Genomic DNA, 23,620 nt, shown 5'->3' on the forward strand with positions numbered 1-23,620 from the left:
AGTTAACGCAGTCCAACAGTACCATCCAACGTTGTTCGATGTAAAGTTGTTTTTGTTCGAATGGCTAATTCTACGTTACGGTTATTTTATATCAATTTACGAATAAAAAAAAATTGACGGATGTGTATGTTTTAAAATATTTTGAATAACACTTTAGTAAGTCCTTGATATTAATATATCTAAGTTGTAATCTTTATTCATCAAAAAATAATATGACTAAAACAAAAACTATGCTAAGTAGCATTGTTATTACATCACGGTATTTTTATAACTACAATCAGGCTGTATGCAATGTAATATATTAAACAACAATTATAAAAAACAAAAAAAACTAAAAATATTAATCTTACAAACAACTGATACCAAATAGTGAATATATATTACAAAAAAGCTGGCAGAGTTACAAAACCAGATACTCTGGTCTATTGTTATTACTACTAGTATCAAAATTACAACATCCATGAGTTAGCTTGAATAAGTAAGTACATATGACAATCAAACGAAAAACTTACTGAACCGTTTTGCCTTTACCCTTAATCTATATTTCTGTAGTCTATGTGTCTCTATCTCTATCTCTCTATCTCTATTTCTCTATATCTCTATATATCTCCCTTTCATCGATTCGCTGTCATGTATTCATTAAATAGACAATGATCTCACTTTTCATATACATATATTATACCTTTATAATTAAAGGTAGATTTCATGCCTTATAATTTAAAAAAAAACGACAACTTAAATTATTAATGTTTATTTATATTATACACATAAAAAGATATAAAAAATATTAGCTTATTTATATAAAAAAAAAAATTTAAATTCGTTTGCGTTTGTTTTTCGGTGGTTCTTCATCACTGTTGTTGTGTTCATCCCCGCTGGTGTGTTCTTCATCACTTACCAAAGGTGTTAAAATTTCTGTTGCCGCATCATTGATATTATCACACTCTGAAATAAAAATATTTACAAATTTTTAAATGCATTTATTATTACATAACATTTTATAACTTTTTTTTTACTAAATCTTATTGCCTCCATCCCAAACGGCTGGTAAAATTTTCGCATAGAGGTTCGAAATTCGATTCAACGAGGAAATATAATGCAATATTGCTACCAATCCAGAGAAGAGTCTTAATTTGTATAGTTCCCACTTTACATTACACATACATTAGCTATATTCGTTTGTATATACATAAGGCGTAAATTAAATAATACTTATTTTAATACAATTTTTAGAAAATTTACTGGGATTTAAATATACATAATATACCTGCCGTCGTTTTTTTAACGAGTCAGATCCGCTCAGTAAAATAGCTGTCGTTTATTTCGAAATATACAATTTTTATTATACTGGCTCTTTTTAGCCTACTTATCTTAAATGGTATTGTACGGAACTAAACTCAATTAAAGAGATTTTATTACATTTTTAAATAAAAATTATGAATACGAAAATGTGTTACCATACAATGAAACTTGTAACGCAAAATATTTTCAATATATTTTATACATATTAATAACAGTTAAGAAATACATTTTTTTTTATATTAGTACTAATTATAGCAAATGACGTCATTCTGTAACGACCGATGGCGGCCATCTTGAAATAAACAGCCATTGGATACAGGTATTTGTCGATTTCTGTACATTGTTAACACTAACCCCGATGGAATAACTACGGTACAAATTCTATAATTAAATTACCATCCGCTTCATTATCCTTTGACTGGTCGACTGTATTGATAACTCCTTGTAGCAATGGCGCTTTGATTTTGAAATCTCTCGCCGTCCCCAAGGATAAATATTGTTGAAAGTTCAACTGAAAATTTAATTATTAAAAGTGAATACAAATCTTAAATATTATTATATAAATATATTACATAAACGAATGGAGTAAAGCGATACTATACATATTTTATTTCCATTTTGTTATATAGGTATATATAGCAGAACTAGAATAGCAATGAAATCATCCATAAGTTGAACAGATCTTTAAAAATGTAGTTTTGGTTCATTCAATAAAATATAAATGAATATTATTAATATGACAAATCATTATCTATCCCTAAAGAGAATTTAAAATAAAGTATCTGCCTATTAATATCAAATGGCAAAAGTTTAGCTTAATACGAAAAATGCAAATTCTCTCATGTATTTACAGTAAAGAAATTAAAAGATTTTTTCATAAGATCATTTTTCAAAATAAGCCTTCTATGTATACGTACATTTGCCTTCGTTCCTAGGAGAATGACGTGTTTGCTGAACTGTTCTGCCTCCAGTACCAGTCGCGGTATCAGCTTGGTGTCTCTCAGCACCTTGCTAGCGTTCCGCTGTTGCTGCGACGACTCCAGGTATGTGATAAGACCGTCCATGACTGCAGACAGCTTCTTACCGGAAAACTTAAACAGTCTTTCTAGTCTGTAATATAAAATAAAGTCTATTAGTAAGTAAATATTTCTTAATCACCTGAGCCTCGCAATTCGATTTTTTCACACTCCTTGAAAGTAGTCATCACACAGATCTACATTGTGACCATGAAACATGAGACTTCTCCCTGCACTTATTATATATGTACCTATATAAATGACACCTAAACAACTTATTTGAAGTGGAAATTCCATCGGCCTCGGAGTTAAATATCAAGGTCGAATTAAGAACTACTTGAAATCTGCAGTGGTGTAACAATAACGCAATTAACTGACATCGGATCGATTTTCACTCTATTCACTTTTGATGACATATTAATACGAAAAAAAAATCTATCGACATATATACGGTATTTTGATGTCTTAATTAGTTTTGGAAATAATTATATGGTCTTATCATCGATAAGTTAACATTTTCTTGGTTGCCTGGAAGAGATCGCTATGTAGCGATAAGGTCGCCAAAATTGTACGCCTGTTCTATCAAGGCCAAATCTATGTATTTTTACTTCTCAGTGTGGTGTACAATCAAATAAAAAAAAAATTAACCGCGATTGTTATGCTCATAGCTCATAATTAAGTTAAGGTAGATAACGGCATTATAGATATACAACGGCAGAAATGTAACACAGATATTTTGACGTAAAACTGCAAGGGTTAATTTCATAGTGTATATAACCTCAAAGCCGGCACCATGGTCGGGTAATTTCATAGTGATGGTTACCTCAAAGCCGGCACCATGGTCGGGTCTAGCTGCTTGATGAAAGTCGCCAGCAGCGAATAGAGACGCACGCAAATGTTCAACACTTTGTCGCTTCCGCCGCCGATACAGCACCGCAGTTTGGCTGTTTCCGTCGTCCACGTCGTCAGCTGACACAGTTGGATTACAATCGACTTGTACAGCTCTTGTAGTTCTAACCACAGAATAAATAAACTTCGATTAATTTCATATCAATCAGTATAATTACATGGTATAAAAAAGTCGCTGACCGCTGTCTGTCCCTATTTATGCTTAGATATTTAAATTTACGCAACGGATTTTGATGCTGATAATAGATAGAATAATTCGAGAGTAGATTTATGTATGTAATACATGTATTATATACGAAAACAACATACACATTGCGAAGCCGGGGCGGGTAAATTACTCTTATAGTGTCATAAATGGCAACTGTAAATGATATGTTTAAAGAGACGGTCTGAATTGAACTCTACGTGTCTATGCGTTACTGCCACGGTTGAGGCGACAGGAGATCGAAAAGTACAGATGGAATAAAATGTCACCGTAAGATTATAAAATTCGTTAGATTACAATCTGATGAGACAGATTGTAAACTGACCAAATATTGTGAACTGTGAAATATGATTTCAATTTAACGTATTATTTTTCGCAATCGGTCTCGTCAGATTGTAATCTAACGAATTTTGTAATCTTACGGTGACATATACAATTATAAAATGTAATGAATATATCCTCACCTCGATCAATCCGCTGCTGGTGCGAGTGCACAGCAACGCTCAGCGCGGCTGTGAGATCTCTTGCCCTGCTGAGTAAATGCTCAGTGATTTTAAAACGATTACTCAGATGTACGCAAACTTGACCCAAAACCATATGACCGGAGCGTGAGTCTATCGTTGGGAAATTATTTGTTTCTTGGCCAGCAGAACTGTCTTCTTCCTGTTGTACCAAAGAAGTAATGTCAGCAAGAACAAAAGTGCGTCCAAAGCGAGAAAAAAAATGTTATAGTGTCCTATATTCTACTGTATATTATAATATTTGCAAGATGGCACTGTTTGAGAAACAACATCAAAACATATTTTATTATCACTTTAATGTTATTATTACACATATTATTAAATTTTACCGATTATTATGGAAACATAATACTAATTATAAACTTCTTATCGAATAAAGACGAACATGATTAGCAAAAGAACAATAATTAAAAAATACGTTACAAATGAATGTTATATTTTACTTCGAATTCGATATATACTGCGATTTAATCAGTAGGACTTATATTAATCTAGGAATAGCTACAGGAAAAGCGGTTGAAAGAGCACTCACGTCGATGAGGCCCAGCTCGGCGGTGAGCTTGAGCAACAGGTCGGCGAGCAGCGCGGGCTCCGGCTGCGCGCCCAGCAGCGCGCCAGCCAGCGCCAGCGCCTCCGCCTGCCGGCTGCCGCGCACGTACTCCTCCAGCTTTAACGCCGCCTGCCTCAGGACCGACAAGCTTTCATAATTCATTTATATACTTGGTGGTAGGGCTCTGTACAAGCCCGTCTGGGTAGGTACCACCCACTCATCAGTTATTCTACCGCCAAATAACAATAGTCGGTATTGTTGTGTTCCGGTCTGAAGGGTGAGTGAGCCAGTGTAACTACAGGCACAAGGGACATAACATCTTAGTTCTAAGGTTGATGGCGCATTGGCGATGTAAAGAATGATGAATATTTCTTACAGTGCCGTTGTCTATGGACGGTGGTGATCACTTGCCATCAGGTGGCCCATATACTCGTCCGCCAACCTATACCATAAAAAAAAAAAAAAAAAACGACTCGACCACCATGGTCGAGTGGTGTGTACACCAGTTCGATGGGTTCTGGTTTCGATTCCCGGCAGAGTCGATGTAGATTACCATTAGTTTTCTATGTTGTCTTGGGTCTGGGTGTTTGTGGTACCGTCGTTACTTCTGATTTTATTATACAAGTGATATAGTGTTATATAGTATAGTTTTATATTATACAAGTGCTTCAGCTACTTACATTGGGATCAGAGTAATGTATGTGATGTTGTCTCATATTATATTATTATTATTTATTTGCAAGAATATTGTACACAATACAGGTGTTTTGATGTCTGTTCATTAATATAAATTCTCATATTCTACCGATTTATCGGTGTGCAAAATATTAAACATGCAATAAATAATAATTTATATAACATAAACAAAAGCAAGACTACCATAAATTCAATCACATTAACATCAAATAAAATAATAAAATTAAATTAAGGAATAAAGAATTTAGATTACAAAAATAAGGATTACATAATAATACTATAATAATATAAATAAGGATTACATAATACTACTTTGACTATTGACTTACTCTAGGAGAGTGCTACCTAAGACATTGAATTCATAAACGCTTGATAAAAAGTAACCAATGGCATCGCCTTGATATCGCCATCGCCTCAAATTTCGGAAACAATGTTTACATATAATACAAATACATTTTATTTATTTTCGTCAGATCGACGAACCTATGAACTAAATGACTTTCTATATATTTAACTTGACACAATTTTTGGACAATTTACAATTTGTCTAGACTTTTTAAAAACTCATACGTTTTTTTGTGACATTATAAAATAGATTCCAATTTAAAGAAAATAAATTAAAGTTCTTTTAATTGGTTTATTTGCAATATATGTAATAAGCTTGAAATTGCTACAGTAGGAAATTTACTAGAATTATTCTTACAACACTCACCCCAGTTAGTTGATTGCAAGGTACAATCGGTACCTCCAAAAGTAAGACAGCGATCTGAACGAGAGTCGTAAGTATCTTCTTTCTGACCATATCCAAATCTTCTTCGGCTGCCTCTGTTTCTATGTATGTCAGTGCTGAATGTAGACTTTCAAGAATCTCCGCAAGGCAAGCTGTGGCTGGTTTGTCGTTATTGCCGGCTGAAACGTCAACAAAAGTTTGGTATGAACACATCAATATAACACAACAGTACAATGAAAATGGTGATATATAATTGCTAACTATATTGTTTTATGTCCCTATGTGATTGATGCGGCTACTACATCTACATGAATAACATCTAGAAGCCATAGGGTTGGCATAACAATGTAAGAAAACACATCTTTGACAAGTTTTATTTTGGGAACTTATAGAACAAGTGGCCAGTGTCAATTTGAGTACAAACATGTAAAATCATTTTCTAATTATGTTTTTATTACTATACATACTTATACCAGACATGACGTCTTCTATCTTCAAAGAGTACGCCGGCGATAGTAACGAGCTCAGGCACGTCTTATAAAGTTCTAGACAAGCTAGGGTTGTGTGGTCATCGAAATCACACATATCCTGAAATCTGTAAAATAATGTAGAATAATGACATATAGTAGAACATGCTTTGGAATATGTTTATCACTTGAGGAGATTGAAGCTGAGAGTTGTAATTCTAATTTTTCTACATAAATCACTTTAATCAACGATACTACTAGGTAACGCGTGTCAAGTGTGGCCAACTACGGGCCATACGATTGATTGGAGAAAAACGACGTAAAGTTTAATCATATTAACCTTCCGGCGCGGATAATTAAGCGCGGCTCAAATTGTATTTAAATTTATTTCCGTTCTTACATCATGAATGATAAAAGAAACAAACTGTATACTACAATGATAATCTTATAAAGAGACATGTTATACCCATACTAAACAACAGAAAAAGTGTGCCGCGCCGGGGACCGTTTATTTTACATTTCGTTACAAGTAAAAATGATAGCTTGATAAAAACAATAAATAAAAAGGATAACGCAAAACGTATTACTACGTAAAACGACTAAAGGCAAACGTCCCAATTAGTACGTTTTCTAGTCTTCACTTATTGCGCGTTAATAACCTGTTTACTAGAACATCATTAGTATACTATCTTTTGTTCCAAATTCAACCTTATTTGGTTAGCAATAGAGCAGAGAACGGCACTTGAGATGTACGATATGAAAGTCTATTTAAACAGCGAGGCAGGTGTGCGGGCTCACCGGCAGAGCACGCGCGCGTGCAGCAGCGCGGCGGCGCGCAGGGCGGGGGCGCGGGCGGCACGCGCATCGGCCGGCGCCAGCGCCGCGGCGGCGCCGCGCAGCGCGAACACGTGGAAGTCGCTGCGCGCGCGGATGTGGTTGCGCTGCTCCGCCGACGACCACGGGACGCTCTCGCTGTAACACGTCATTTTATTATAATTATTATGGTGAGAATTTCCTTTTTTGTGTGTCAAACATCAGCGCCCAGTGTTTAGAACGCGTGCATGTTAACCGATGATTGCGGGTTCAAACCCAGGCAAGCACCGCTGATTCATGTGCTTAATTTGTCTTTGTAATTCATCTCGTGCTCAGCGGTGAAGGAAAACATCGTGAGGAAACCTGCATGTGACAGATTTCATAGAAATTCTGCCACATGTGTATTCCGCCAACCCGCATTGGAACAGCGTGGTGAAATATATTCTAAAACCTTCTACTCAAAGGGAGAGGAGGCCTTAGCCCAGCAGTGGGATTTTACAGGCTGTTGTTGTGTCAAACATCAATAAAATCACTATTCTTAGCTGTGAACAAAATCTCTGTATTAATCTTTTCGATTCAATTAAAAAAGTATCTCACCTGTACAGGAGGTCCAGTACTCGCAGGCACAGCTGCAAGTCCCACAGGCACGGGAGCGGCTTGAAGGGTCCGGCTCTCTCTTTGACCGTATTGGATACTTTCTTGGGCGATTTACCTTTCTCCTTCTGTGATTTTTGTGACTTTTGGGTCTTTTGAGATTTCACTGTTTCCTTGGTATCATTTAATGATTTATTCTTTTTACCTGTTTTCGGGGATCCCTGAAATAATTGAAAGTATTTATTTTTGGTTATGGTAGTGTGGTTTTCATCTTTAATCATTAGTATAAATAATACAATTTATACCTTCGCATTCCAAGAATATTATATGCATAAGTGCAAAGGAAATGATATATTTAAAACAATAGTATTAGTGCAAAACTTGCTAATATTACCTCTACGTACAAACTAATAAGTTTTGCCTCTTTATAATATCAGTATAGATAGATATCATTTTTACATGCCTTAGTATTATCCAACAGCTGATTGTAGGCCTTGTACAAGTGGTGCACGGAGTTGGCGTTGGAGTTCTGAGGGTTCCACTGCATGATGCGATGCGCTATGAGCGCCTCGTAGCACTGCAACGTCTGCTGCACTTTTATATTCTTCGCTTTGGACTCGGGTGTCAGATCATTTAAGCCCGTGTCATCCTTAAAACGAAAATATTAATTTTATTTCATTCAAATATTCACCTGCGTCCACGTGACGCCAAAGAATTAATTAAATTAACATATATATTATCGCTTATTTCTAATAAAAACCACCATACTGGTACACTTTCCATTTTCTTAAAAATTAAAATAGATAAATTTACTTATACATATTAGAAACTGATTCTCCCAAACTGATTTAGTCTTACCCTTTTATGATTGTATTTAACGGGCCGACTTTAAAAATACAAGAATAAAAATAAATTAAATAATAAATTTTGATTACTACGATCTCAAACGTACTATAAAACCTAAAGACAAGCCTTAAATAAATCTCACGAACTACTTAAAAAGGGAAATATCAATAAATAGGCACAAACCATTTGTATCACAGCTGAGAGATCGCTCTTGCACAGCTTTTCCATGATGTCCGTAAGCTTTCTCCGGAGGAAGGTGGCGCCGTTCTCGCTTTGACTACCGAGGACGTCTTCTGACTCATCCTCTTCCACTTGTAAGAACTGCGCTATCACGTACAACAGCTGACCAATTGGTTCCTAAAATAATTAAACATTGTTGAAATTTGATCAGCAACTATTTATATTCTATTCCAATGGGAATAGGAAAAAGATAAATAAACAACATATCAATTGAGTTACACTAATGAGGAGAGAATTATTGAGTGAATGGGTAATGAATGCTATGGAACGATATTTTTTATTGCTTTTAAACGTAATTTATGAATTTTTTTATATATTTTTTATATAAATTGCGGATATGGTACATATTAGAATTTATAGGTAGCAGAATTTTGTAGTCTTAAATAAAAATGATTCGTTAGTTTTTATTTAGATCGTAGTAGTTCGCGTTAAACGAGCACTCCGTTTTAATTGTTCGTTTATCGCAAAATGGCGATTTGAATGTCAGCAAAACTGTTATCGTTGCTTTAGAATTAAATTTTAAGTGGATTTACGCTGTTAAGTAAAATATTGTTGTATTACAAATGAAGATATATTAATCAAGTACTGTTTGTAACAAATTATATAGCGAACATACCAACAAACCACTTGTAATATTAAAAAGAAAGTTTTGTTTTGGTTTTTTCCTATTCTCATTGGAATAGAGTATACCCATCTGGAATTATCAGGAACTTAGAATCTATAGCCTCTTAATACACGAATGAATAGCACTTACTGTTAAAGTAGCACCCGTGCTTGATAATTGTACACACTTGTCGAAGAGTAGCACGGAGGTTTCGTCATCATCATCGGGTAAATACTTATTCAAGTGATCATAGAACAGTTCCAGGATCGACTCGTGCAGAGCTGGCTTGTCTTTGGTACAGTCGTACATCTCTAAAAACACGTTCGTACAAACATACAAATGCTACTATATTTAATATTTTACTAAATCATAATTCATTTAAGTTGTATTAATATGCATTTTTTTTTTATTGAAAGATTTAAATTTATTTATCATTATTTCTTACCGCCGAACGAGACTTCGCTGGCGTTTTAGGGGCTGGTCGTTGGGTGTTAGTTATAACTAATAAAAAATCCTTGGAGTTCCAGCTTGCTTCTTACAAAATGACATCAAAATCGGTTCAGTGTTTTGACCGAGATAACGTAACGGGCAGATAGCACAATAGACTTACATTCGAGTTTATTATATTGTATTGTATCCACTTAAACTTCCGTTTTGCGTTATTTTTAATTTCACAGATCAATAATAAAATTAAGTTTGAAATTTAGACCTTATTAGCATCACTTCAAGATACAAATTATAATAACCAACGAATGAATAGAAAGATTTATTGCATTCCCATCTCATTAGATTTATTATTCACTCCATATAATATTCACTACTTGGTTTATCAACCATACAATAACAGTTGATTTCACTCTGTTTGATGAATGTAATAACAACAACAACAGCCTGTTAATTCTCACTGCTGGGCTAAAGGCCTCCTCTCCCTTTGAGAAGAAGGTTTGGAACATATTCCACCACGCTGTTCCAATGAATGTAATAAAAGATATTATTTAAAAATATCTTACCAGTGTATAACAATTGTTTGACGGCAGCATCTTGAACGAGACAGCGACGTAGAATCGAAAGCACTTCCAAACATATCGTTTCGTTGCGAACTCGAGACGTTATCCTGTTTGAAAGAGTAAGGTATCTATGTACTGTACACAAAACATGTATTGTTGTAGTTAGTTTTTTTGCAAGATTTTTTCAATTGGAATATCAAAATAAATTGCTACGTTTCTATATATATATGTCGCAGTCAACTCGTCAAATCTGCTATTTCAATATATGACTAGCGCGTTCATTGAATGTACTTCTATGATTGTAAGTCTAGAAACTTTTCTATATGTTTTATTTTGTGACTGACTTTTTTGAAGACCTTTATAATGTGTACAATACTGTTATTTTGATCTATCTCGTAGGGTTTGTAAGAAATGTGTTTGTTCACGAAACCTTTAAAGTTATCAGTGTTTCTCTACTATATTGTGCATGTATTATAAATATAAACCTTCCTCTCGAAACACTATCTATTAAAAAAAAACGCAACGCATCAAAATCCACTGAGCAAATTTAAAAATCTAAGCATAAATTTATCGATATATTACAATATAGCGAAAAACAATTCGTTAAATTGCAATCATTAACGGTTCACAATATTACGACAGTTTACAATCTGACTAGACAGATTGTAATCTAACGAATTTTGTATTCTTACGGTGGCATAGACGGTAATGGCATCATATGAAGTCGAATATGGCGGATGTCTGCAAACTTACGCGGCGCCCTGGCTCGTGGCGTGCATGTCCACCGTGAGCTGCGTGAGGTACGAGTGCGAGCTGAACTGGTCGCTGGCGCCGCTCTGGCTCGATGACAGCTCCTTTGATAGCTTCATGTATTTCAGCACAGTCAGAAACCCAAAGAGGGCTAAGCAGCGGTAGCTGGAGTCCCTGTTGTAGAACGTTTTATTATGACTTTTGTTTGTTAAAATTGAAATTGGTTTGTTTTATTTGGCAGATTATTAATGTCTCTCTACTGGGTTTCAGGTCTCTTAACTCTTTTGAAGAGATGGTCTGGAGTTGACAGCCCCATGCGTATTGGTGGATTCTCATTAGTGTGAAAGATTCCTAATGGAGTTTTCTTTCGTCGCTACGGGAGGGGGAGGGGGCGCACCGCGAGTAGAGGCCCTTGCGGCACACCATGACGAGCGTGTCGCGCACGCGCGCGCTGTAGGGCAGCAGCGGCCGCACGGCGCCGTACACGCGCGCGCCCGCCGCGCCGCAGCTCTCCAGCGCGCCCGCCAGCTGCGCGCTGCGCTCCACCGCCGCCGCCGACAGCTTGCACAGCACGTACAGGCAGTCTGCGGCCGGGAGAGCCCTTGAGCTGAGCCTTATTGTGTTGCCATTTCATTGGTGCATTACCACAACTTTACAAAATTATGATTTAAAATTTTAGGGTACATATTTAAAAGGGCCCTACCAGTGTACTGGTGTTGGCTGTAGTCCCCAAAAATTTTATCAGCTAGTTGACTGAGTATGTGCCCCGCGGTCTCTGGCTGGGCTTTGCACAGCCGCACCAGAATCAGCTTTCCGTGTGACCAGCACGCCTGGGCCGTGGGCTTTAATCGGGATACGGAGAGCAAACAGAAGGCGAGGTTGATAAGACCCACCACGGTTAATTGCCGGTGATTAGCACTGCAAGCAAACATTCAGGTTACTAAGAATAGATAGGCAGACTCAGACACTTGGTAGTATAATAAATATTATTCACCCATCGTCAATGGATCACTTTTCACACCAAAACACAACAATTACAAGTATTGCGAATTAGTGGAAAATTATATGGTGAATAGGTCAAAAAAAAATTTTAGTCTACTATACAATCACTTGCTTCAGATACAGTTTGACATAAAATGAAATTGTTATAGGCGACCCACCCCATGTTATCACTCGATTACCATGGTTGTATAACTGACTACCGACCACTCACAATCACTGGTGTAATAATGACTAGATTTTAAATGGGTCCAGTCACTAAAAACATATTTTGTTTTCCTATCGAAAAATTCTCGGTAACAGCCCAGTAATTATAAGTTAGATATGTGTATTCCCGTACCTAGGAAAGTGACCTATAAATATATCCTGCATAGATTGTCAGCTATGCAGCCGAAGCCAAAATCAGTCAGACTGACATCACTGGTATAATTCATTATGATCGATAAAATATTTTACCTTTCAGTAGTGAGCACCTTGAGCACGCTAACAATGTCCACGTCGGGCGGCAACACAGAGCGAGCCCACGCAGACTCTTTGCTTTTCAGTTCGTCCAATATACGAAACTCTATCGCCGACCTTATTACCTTCAAAATGTTATTCAAACAAATTATAAAACATGCAAAAAAGGCATTATAACCGAGGTGTATTCCATTATTACGCAATTGTATTAAATAACTAATTTTTTTTTTTTAATTTAATTTAAATTTATTTGATTATATGATGCGTACCCAGTGAGAATGGGATGCAACTTGTAGGAACTGTGACACGCCTAGTACGGCTGTTAGCAGTAACGTCAACAAAAACACAGTGCAGTAGCGTCAACAAAAAAACAGAATGATAAGACGAATTGTTACTTGTTATTGTTACTGTATTGATTTCTAGTTATACAACTGTTTTAATCACTATACTAAAGAGGAGATGAAAGAAAAGGAAAAAGTTAGGAAAACCAATCACAAATTTTTTGTCTTGTATTTTAACATACATTTCATATAATATGATTAGTGGGTGGGTACCCACCCAGACGATTTTGCACAAAACTCTACCAATTATTGAAACAATGCCACTACATACATGCACATAAATATACATAAGTACCTACATAATCGGCTAAAATCATAACACTCTTAAAAATTTGCCAGAGCCAGTTAATTATGGTAAGAGCCCTTTTGCCCACATTCCTACAGAACAACACATTTCGATTTACGATGACAAAGTTCCATCCTACGCTCACGGTTTATAATAATAATCACACTTACATCCAAACAGACAGATCTGAAATCTGCTCCCTTTTCCGAGATAGCTAGAGCAAGGTCAATGAGGAATGGCGTCCTTAACAGTTGCGTTTTCGGCCACTGTTTTATGTGCTTGCGAATGAGTTCCGGTTCCGCTGCTCCTTGTGATATATGGTACAGGCATGTAGACAAACACCTACTCATCTCGGCGGGGCTGTGTTGAACTGAAGACAAGCAAATATATAGTAAATAAAATAAATACTTACATAATATTAATTAATGTATATGCTTAACATACTCATATGAAGTAAATATTGCCCTCATAATTATTTCCTAATTTGTGTATTATTAATTTTAATTAGAACAAAGCCAATTGCAGCCAGCGAAATAAGTATTTACTATAATATTTAAATAAATTAAAAATATATAATCTATGTATCTATGTGGATTAAAAATATTACAGCTTGTATTTTAATTATCAATGAAAATATCAAGTACCTATATCATCAACATCCATTGTGGTCGACTCTGAGTCTTGAGGCGGAGGCTCCAGCTTGCTGTATAATCTTACATTAAAGTAATGACTCAAGTGAGCAAGAACAATTTCAACATTATATAACTTGCATAACCTGCAAAAATAATGTAAATTCTTTTACAATGTATTCGCTCATCTTTTATTTTGTAAGAGGATGTATAGCAAGAAATATAATAAAATATGAATAAAATAATGATAGAGGGTTGAAATAACAAAGCTCTCAATTTCAAATCCGCCTGTTTTCCTCTGTTGTGGAACACACAAACATGTTAAGTAATTATTACTTTTATTGTATTATCATCTAAAATGTTGTTACAGTCTAATTACCTATAATTTAGGTAAATATTTTTTCGAACATTAACCTGTAACTAATTTGTAATTTCAAAGGAGGTTCTTATTCTGTTTAAAACAGACATGTAAACACTAGACAAAGATTAATTTTATATTTAAGTATTCAATATGATTTTAAAATTAAATGTGACATATTTACTTGAGCAATTGGTGGACAAGTGGAGGCAGGGCATCAGGTGATATATCCACCATATATGAACAAATCTTGTTTACAACTTGTCTGTGATCTGTGCGCAACAGTTGAATATCTCTGAAAAAAGAAAAACACTATAAAAAAGGTCTAAAATATACTTTTATGCAACTACACCCTATGTTTTTACAATTAATACAACACAATCAAGTCCAAGCAAAACAAATTTAAATTTTTTGTGGAAATATTGACCAACCCTCTCTAAACATAATACAAATTACTGTATTTAAAAGTGGGCAAATGTTCCACTAGGTAGAATTATTGTAGTTACTTCCACATGTATTCATTTCATTTTTTATTATTTAAATAGGTAGCAAGCAACTTGCAACCTGATAGTGAGCTATTGCCACTGATAGACATTAGTATGGTTAGAAATGTTATAGTATATTATTGTTAGTATTTTCACTATCAAGCTTCACCTTCTAGAAGTTGAAGTCTAAAGAGGTGAGTTCTTCCAAGGAAAGTTTAGTATGTTAATTTATCCCATAATTACATTAATTTACTCTTATAATATACTCACTTAAACATAGCTGTCAACTGCACCAGCTGCTTCTCATTCCATCGGCATTGACACAATGTGTGCACACACTGCACTTTAAATTCAACACCCGACAATTCAGAACCACAATACTTGACATTGTCGTGCAACAAAATTGCATTAAGGCACTCTGGTAAAATGTCCCTCCAACTGTAATATACAAAATAACTTATTAAAGTATCGAATCCAAAATGAGAAAAGGTGCTCACTTTATTAAACAATTATAGGACTTGGGCATTCAATAAAGAGGAATTAATTTGAAAGATAACAATCATATACTTTAAAGGATATCAATAATACCTATCAATGTGAGTCAAAAACAAAAATTCAACATGATTGATCAGACATGGCTTACATTATAAATTTCGACTTTGCAGCTATATTTTGACATATGTTTTACTGTAACATCAATATTTATTTTTATCAATTATGATGAATATGATTTTCCACTAAACCATAATACTTAGATGTTTTTGTAATGAGAATGTAATGCAATTTTATACAACTTATTGAAACTCAAATCACAACAAACAAATGTCCAACTACAAAGGCACCTCTTCTTTTGATAAGGTTTACTTGAAATATACATTTTAAGTAATTACACATAGTAATACTAATGTCATATAGTATTTCTATATTGCAGTTTGTTGGGGAAGTAACAGCCTGTAAATTCCCACTGCTGGGCTAAAGGGCTCCTCTCCTTTTGAGAAGGTTTGGAACATATTGTGGAAGAAGCAATGTAATTGCAGGGCAAATGGTCATAACTACTTAGTTCCCAAGCATAGAGGTTCATTTGGCGATCAATGCCTATCTATTATATAAATATAATGCTTATATACTTACATCATATTAACATCGCTGTCATCTACTATAGATTGGACACTATCACTGCTCCACCTTACTAAGTGTTCTAATGGCAATCTTGGCAATTCTAAGCATAGTCTACTTATCACATCACCACAGTGTGTGAGTGATGTTGTTTCTTTTCTCATTGTTTTTAGTACTATATCAATTACCTAAAATATTATGATTATTATGAATGATATCATTAATTTAACACGTATTGTAATGAATTTTCGTATAAACTCTATTTAAAATTACCTTAACTTTGATTTTGGATGTATTATCTGGTAAGCCATTGAAAATACAATCCAACAAGTTAGCACCATCGTTATGTAGTATTCTACGAGGAATTTCATCAAACACCTAATTAAAGGCAAATTTAATATATTAGTACAATAAAAATATAAAAAAAAAACATATATCAATATTATCGCTCTTCAAACTTTAATCGTTAATGAAAACATGATTCAACCTGTTCAAGTTTCAATTTGCAAAATTTATACAATTCTTCACGTTCACTGTTATTTTGTCCAAGTTTTATAATTTTACTGAAAATCGTTTTCGCTTCCATTCTTCTACATAAAAAATGGTAGTAATATTTAAATAGAAATATTTCTAAAACTTTTATGCGCCGCCAATTTTTTAAAATACGTCATTTGAATAATAAGATAAAGAATAATATTGACATTAGACTACAGATAAAAAAAAAAATCAAATGGTTTTGGTTATTTCTTCATTACCAACAGGCAAAAGTATTCCAATATACCATCATAATACATCATATTATTCTACTAAGTAAATAACTAAAATAAGATTAAAAAAGTAAATTTGACAAATTACAATTATTTTTCTTATGCCTTTTTAAAATTCTGTGATTTCATATTAAGTACTTTTATAATATTTTTTTTTTACATTTCATAATTCATTTATAGTAACACTAGTATGGTTGTAACGTCTTTTTGATAATGACGTCATCATAGTTTATGTTTAGCAAAAGAGACGTTACAGAATTACTTTTATCATTTTATTAACTTTTCGTATGTACAAGAGACTGTACAATGGTTTTACGTGAACGTCATTACCTAAATAAAAATATTGAAAGCATTACTATTTTCTGATTAGGTTATCGTTCAAAGTGAGTGAAGCAAGACGTAACGATACATTTTGGCGGCATTGCTCGAAGCCACAGAAATAGATTTCTTGTGCAATAATCATCCTGTACTAGTCCGTTTTTAATTTACGTTTCAAATAGTGTGCCGACAACCGAGTGCTAGGTTCAATTAAGTTTAGTGCTTAAACATGCGGAAGTGATAGTGATATAATTTTCGTAGTGTAAATAAATTCTAATAATGGAGAACCCGACAGTTAGCGGATTGAGGTCAAGGTCCCGGTCGAAAACACCCTTTTTACGTTCCAGCTGCGATCGTGAGAGCTGTGTAGAGGGTGAAGAACACAAGCACCATAAATCTGGAAGAAAGACTCCTATAAAACGAAGTACGCCTATCAAGTAAGTTGCGGAATTCTTACTCTGTAAACAAACACTAAAAACAACAAATGAAATAAGTTTTATATTACAATATATTTAATAAAAGTTGTATATTATTTCAAATATTTATTTGATTGATATCTTAGTCTCATAAGATTATTATTAAGATGATTTTTTATAAGTGCTACGAAATTGTGAAATTTTTAATTTAGACCATACTTATTCTATTTATTTATCAATATATATGTACCATTATGTGATAACACTGATAAGATTGTGAACGGATTATGCATATGTATAACCTATGTCATAAAATATATATTCTACATAAAAAACATTTTAACATAAAACTATAAAAAATATATTTATTTAAATTATAATGTATTAGAATAGAAATTGGGAGAAGCATCCAAAATCCATTGTCCAGTTGTGGACAATGAGTAGCTGATTATAATGATTGTAAAATTAATCTTCTTCAATGACTAAAAGTATGACTTATGTATGAGTATCTAACTATATTTTTTTTAATTAAAAAATCATCTTTAAACACTGAGTTGCATTTTCTTCCATGTATGTTGGAAGTCTTTAGATTACGATTTCAATGATAATGATGTGATAAAAAAATCATTAATTCATTTATTTGTTTTAAAACTTAACTCTGTAAATTGCACTCATATTTCCTTAGACAAATGTTTGTCAAAAAAATGTTGTAACTTGAGCTACTTTTGTAGGCCTACCAAAGTAAAGAACATGTTTGGTGTGGATTATGACGTCATAGTAGACTTACTGTGAGGTCAACCATGGTTTTACGGTGACCTTAACATAAAAATTTGATGCCACAATACCATAACCTTGGCTAATGTGATGCTAAACACTGTTTCATAAGAACGATATCATCTACACTGTAGCTGGAAATTGAATCTGTTATTCAATATTTGAGTTAAATTAAATTTTGTTATTTATTATTTATATTAGTGTATAGTATTTTTATCTAAATATTATGAATATGTAAACTACATGAACCTGCAAGTTTACTTGTGTGGATTTAATAAAACTTTTATAACACAAACAGTCATCCCCATTACAGACCCTAGAAGGGTGAATTAAATAAAATGCTATCTCCTTTCCTGGGCCAGTTTAGTTTATTTCAATCATATTCAAATTATTATATTGATATAAATGCAACATAGGGGTTGTCCATTAATCACGTGAGGCTTGAAAGGGGGGGGAGGGGTTTGATAAAAATCACGAAAATAACACAAGGGGGAGGGGGGTGTAGTAAGATATCTCGTGTATTTATTTTTTCGTCTAATGCGCGATTTTTAAACAAATATGATCCTTAATTTCAGAATAAAATAAGATTATAGTTTATACCTGTATGTATTTAAGATAATATTCAGAAAATTTTAAGATTTGTTGTAGGTACTAAAAATACACGTGATGTTGAGAAGGGGGAGGGGGGGTGGTCTTAAACCTCACTACGTATCACCAATGGGGGAGGGGGGGTTAAAAAATGCTAAAAAAAGATCACGTGATTAATGGACAACCCCATAGTTGATTGTTGTGATATTTAAAATATGGTTACATATAATTATGAATTACTTAATTGTTTGAACGAAATTTACAAACAGGTCACTTTATTTAATGCCATAAGTTAGAGCTTTTGCTTTGTGGCTTTTTATTCAAACTTACAATGGAAGCTTTCGAATTATTTTCACACCTACCATGCTAACAAATGTTTTGAAACTCAAATCGTGTTTATGGCACTTGTGTTAATTGTAGTTGTAGTTCTTATGTATGAGAAAATTTAATGGATTTATTTGTATGTTCAAGAAATATAATTTCAAAGTAAAATATTTTTAGTTTTATCTATGCAAAACTATATTGCCTTGTTGCATTGTTTGATAAATAACCTGTCTCAATCATGTTGCTTATAATTATTCGTTTTTATCATTTCTTATCACTGGTTTTTAAAATTAATTAAAATTCTGTCAATATTGAATTTTTTACCACACATAACACATCAATAATGTGCGAAAATAATCTCTGTCAGCCTTGTTGGTCTGGCTATCCTTTCAGGTTAAACTGCAGAACCAAATTTAATTAAATTAAAACAAAATGTAATTCAATCAAGTAGGCTTTTACAAGCACTTTTGATTCTCATTCTACACTTTTGATACTCATTTTACAAACTATTGAGTTATGCTACCATCGGTTGAGAACCGGAGATAGAAAACTATATGTCAGAAACAAAGTCTTAACTAAGTATTAAAATTATATGCTTGAGCAACAATTTTTCAGCCAGAAAATGTTCTTTTTACTTTCTCATATCTATTATATTATAAGGTTGTAAATTTTGAGGGCCTGAGTTCAAAATTTAGGTTTTTATGACAATATTACTAAATATACTGCTTATAAGTTTACATATAAGTATTATAGAATATTTTAGTTCCTTAATAAATAATACGTAAATAACTAAAAATTAATAATAAACATAATGCCGATTATATTATTAAACAACTATATTTTTTTCATAGTCCAATACTTGTATGATTAACTAAATATTTTTTCTACTACTACTAAAAAAGATAATACGTGTTTTATTTATTTCGAAAATTCTTTCAGACAAACTGAAACAAAGCCCATAGAATCAGTACAGGAAGTCGAAGAGGAATCTCCTCCCGCGTATCGCACCCGAAACTTCACGCGGCAATCGGAGAAGCTTATCAAAACCTCCGACTACTCCTCCGAGGAGAGCTTAGACAGGCTGAGAGGAAATAGAAAAGAAATATATCAGGTAAGATTTTTTTTTAATAAAGATAAATAAAAAAAAGAATTTATTGCAATAAGTCCGAGAAAGAGGGTTTAAAAACTTTACCGTGTATAGTATTTACCTTAGTTTGACAGAAAACAAAAAAAAAAAACAAAAGATGTATAAAAGATGGGACACCTGGTTGGCAGGAAGCTGGTTTCGATATAGATTATGTATTAAATATTTAAAATAATCACATTAATTTACAATCTATAAGAATATTAAATGAGAAAAAATAATATTATTTCCAATGTGAATTATAACAATGCGAAGACAAAGACAAAAATAAATATGCATATTAATTACAGTAACGCCCAGAAAATCACTACTTTGCATTATTTTTTTCTTCGATTATCTTTCAATATCGAATTTCGATTATCTTTTCTTGTATAGGGTTGGCAACTAAGTGATTGCCGATTTCACACAAGAAGGAAAATTTGAAATTTTTCCTTAAAACGAGTTTTTGATATATCCAAACATTTTTAATGCATGTGTGCGATACATTGAGTTTCTGTGCAATATCACGACGTGTTGTGCAATCTGAATCGATAATGGCCCTGATATGGGTACCATCGACTTCGACTGGGCGGCCAGATCGTTGAGCATTTTCCGATGAAAAATCACCAGAACGAATTCTGGCAAACCAATTTCGACACTGCCTTTCTTTCAAGGCTCCATTTCCGTATACGGCATATACGGCAAGGAAAATACAGTAAAAACATCATTTTAATAAATTAAGTACATATATGTTATTATAGTGTATAATAGCAGTTCTATTTAAATGCCTTTAAAGTATCACCACACGTCACGTTATTCATAGTCAAAGTAAAAACTACGAAAACTAACGTCGGAAAAGTACTAACTACCCCGACCTACCTGATGAAAGAAACAGCGTGTTTTTATAATAGCTATAAATTTTTGAACTGAATTCGACTTTTCTAAGAAAGCTAAAAAAATATTGTTTGCCATTTTTATTCAAATCATTGAACCAAGCTTAGAGATACCGTTGCGTGCTATCTCAGCTACAATCAATTCAAGGTCAAAGGCGTACCGCATGCTCGCATATGACACGACGTATATGTTACGGAATGCATCACAAATGTATAAATACATAAAATAAGATCGGTATGCAATACAGGGCTACCAAAATGATTAAAAAATGTACTTTTTTTTAATATTCCAATGATTATTTATTATTGAAGAATTTGATGCTAAGCTAAATGGGAAATTTTACCACTTGTGTTTTTCTTGAAAATTTTAGTAGGTTTCTTTATGATCATTTATTTTAACTATTTCATTCTTGTATTACTATCGTCCTGCATTTGGATGAGTGTGTGACTGTCGTGCTTACGAGACGACTTAGTGTGCGTGAGACGAATAAGAGTAGAGACGGCAAAAAAATGCGAATTAGATTAAAATTTTCAAGTTTATTTTATTAAAACACCGATAATTTAACATGGAAGGGTGCGTCTCCGCAATAGAATTTATACATACGCATAAATTACTGGATTTCTTTAAAGATAAAAGTCTAATATCATCAGTATGAATGAAGAATTTTGAATGCTAATAAATCCTTAGATAACGATGGCCGACTGGTTTGTTTATTTTCATCGCAACTCTTTCAACAAAATTATTAACCATTTCCTGGTTTTATCATAAATATTCTCTTGATCACTGTTATAGACTACATTTTATATAAAAATATGGTTCAAGTTAAAGTAGTTGCGTATTACGTGCACGTGTATAGTACGTCGCTACGGATTAGCGGCTTATAAGCAAACCTTGACGACAACTCTTACAAAAACACAAAAATGTCTCTAAAGTCTGAAGAATCAGCACTCAACGGCCTCAAGTCCAGACGAGTCGTTTCCAATCACGTCTTAAATTCCAGACAAATTCGAAATAAACCGGACTAAATCCAGGTGATGCATTCACCTTAAAATACAGTTCCATGTTCAAATTGGTTTATATCATTAAGCTTCAATACGACATAATGTATTCGTAAATCAGCAAAAATGACAAATAACTTAATTTAAATTTATTTATCCCGTCACCATCGGACTTCGGTTCCGACATCGGAATGTCCACATAATCATGGCCTGGTTTAGAGGGGCTTTAACTGTATGATATATAATCGATTCATCGTACGTTAAAACTAATATTTACACGTTAAAGGTAACGAAACCTCACGCTCCAAATGAGGACAGATCCAACGATTTCCATATATGTACCTACGTAAAGCAAATACACGTACGTGCAAGTTCGTTCAACTCGGTTCGTTTTTAAAGTAACGTTTGTCTTAATTGAATAACAATTATAATGTACCATAAATAACAATCATTGGTCTACACAGACCCACCCACGCTGGCCACTCGTAATAAGTGCTTCCCTTTCTCGTGTTACACGCCAGTGCAAGTTAAAAATCAAGTGTATTGATATTTGTCACTAGATAGTCTATTTTGATACTTTACATATTTAGCTATTAACAAAGAACGTCGAAATTAGTTATAAAATATAATAAACTATACTAAAATTGCAATATAAATTATGAACGATAAGTTTACTATGGCATAAATAATTTCAAAAAAATATCTATTTTTAGCAAAATTAAGTTTTGATAAACTCTTTGTAGCCTATTTGCTATATTTCTTCTTATTTCTTTCCTATAAAGTAAAAAAAGTAATTTTAATAACGCGCTACATAATTGTAACAATTATAGTGAAATGGAATGTCCATAAACTAACAAATACAACAGTTTTCTGAAAGAGTATCTTTTTAGGCATTAACCTCTTTTCGGTAGACGACGACATAAAACCGCCTTAATATTGGACTTACATTATGAATCTATTTATTCACTTTTATTCTGACCTGTTATAAAATAGGTCAGAATAAAAGTGATACATCTATACTAATTTATAACACTAATATAGATATTTTCACGGGCGTAGATATAAAACGCAGAATATTACTAATTTTCACAATTAATTTTTACGACTAATATAATATCAATTGCACTAAAGTCGAAATAACAAATAATTAAATGATTCGTGTTATATTTCTTTTTGTTAACATTATGTATGATTGCCTGTAACCCAAATAAATAATAGGTAGCTCACGCAATGCTGTAAATGTTTCTTAACGCAAACTTATTGAGATTTCCGTCATAATTTATAAATAAATTGCGGACGTCCGTAGTTTCCTTCTGATCGCCTACGCGTCAAAAGAGATAAAATCAGCTGAAACAATAAATGAATCGCTACATACATTAACATTTGTCTACGGTTTCTCCCTCATGCTCATTAGTCAATTGCCAAGTAATCAGTTCCTATCGGGTGATCACCCGTTTGATTTTCTAGGATTATCCAAAGCACCCAATAGTTGTTT

General features: G+C 33.5%; 2 protein-coding genes across 3 annotated transcripts in view; one reads left to right on the forward strand and one right to left on the reverse strand.

The window, feature by feature from the left end:
* Positions 1-795: 795 nt before the first annotated feature.
* On the reverse strand, positions 796-16,578 carry LOC124529946 (Fanconi anemia group I protein homolog). Of its 2 annotated transcripts, XM_047103897.1 has the most exons (25): positions 16,411-16,578; positions 16,197-16,301; positions 15,939-16,111; positions 15,078-15,245; positions 14,507-14,617; positions 13,980-14,110; positions 13,506-13,705; positions 12,706-12,833; positions 11,954-12,168; positions 11,648-11,834; positions 11,254-11,424; positions 10,504-10,607; positions 9,644-9,804; positions 8,833-9,006; positions 8,267-8,452; positions 7,807-8,024; positions 7,195-7,368; positions 6,397-6,524; positions 5,912-6,108; positions 4,486-4,632; positions 3,897-4,095; positions 3,142-3,331; positions 2,220-2,412; positions 1,699-1,813; positions 796-945 (listed from the first exon to the last, which is right to left on the reverse strand). In XM_047103897.1, exons 1-25 carry the CDS (start codon positions 16,507-16,509, stop codon positions 815-817), a joined length of 4,005 nt encoding a protein of 1,334 aa, XP_046959853.1. In that variant the 5' UTR covers positions 16,510-16,578; the 3' UTR covers positions 796-814. The 2 variants fall into 2 exon arrangements, 1 of the variants encoding a protein (XP_046959853.1); XR_006966446.1 differs by lacking the exon at positions 796-945 and having other exon boundaries at positions 3,142-3,287.
* A 316-nt stretch (positions 16,579-16,894) lies between these two features.
* LOC124529947 (klaroid protein-like) overlaps positions 16,895-23,620 on the forward strand; it is a 28,196-nt gene continuing 21,470 nt past the window's right edge. The window contains exons 1-2 of the mRNA XM_047103898.1: positions 16,895-17,445; positions 20,050-20,221. Coding sequence (XP_046959854.1) covers positions 17,288-17,445; positions 20,050-20,221 — 330 coding nt within the window. The 5' untranslated portion in view covers positions 16,895-17,287. The remainder of the gene's footprint in view (positions 17,446-20,049; positions 20,222-23,620) is intronic.

The sequence above is a fragment of the Vanessa cardui genome, chromosome 5 (genome assembly GCF_905220365.1).
Source record: "Vanessa cardui chromosome 5, ilVanCard2.1, whole genome shotgun sequence".
Taxonomy (NCBI): Eukaryota; Metazoa; Arthropoda; class Insecta; order Lepidoptera; family Nymphalidae; genus Vanessa; species Vanessa cardui.

What these genes read in the sequence shown, in the direction of transcription:
- LOC124529946 (XM_047103897.1), bottom strand. Translation starts at nt 16,509, where the DNA reads ATGGAAGCGAAAACGATTTTCAGTAAAATTATAAAACTTGGACAAAAT. An exon ending in GACAGCGATGTTAATATGAT is followed by an intron (nt 15,246 to 15,938) that starts GTAAGTATATAA and finishes TGTATATTACAG; the next exon opens with TTGGAGGGACATTTTACCAG. An exon ending in AATGGATGTTGATGATATAG is followed by an intron (nt 13,706 to 13,979) that starts GTACTTGATATT and finishes GCTTGTCTTCAG; the next exon opens with TTCAACACAGCCCCGCCGAG.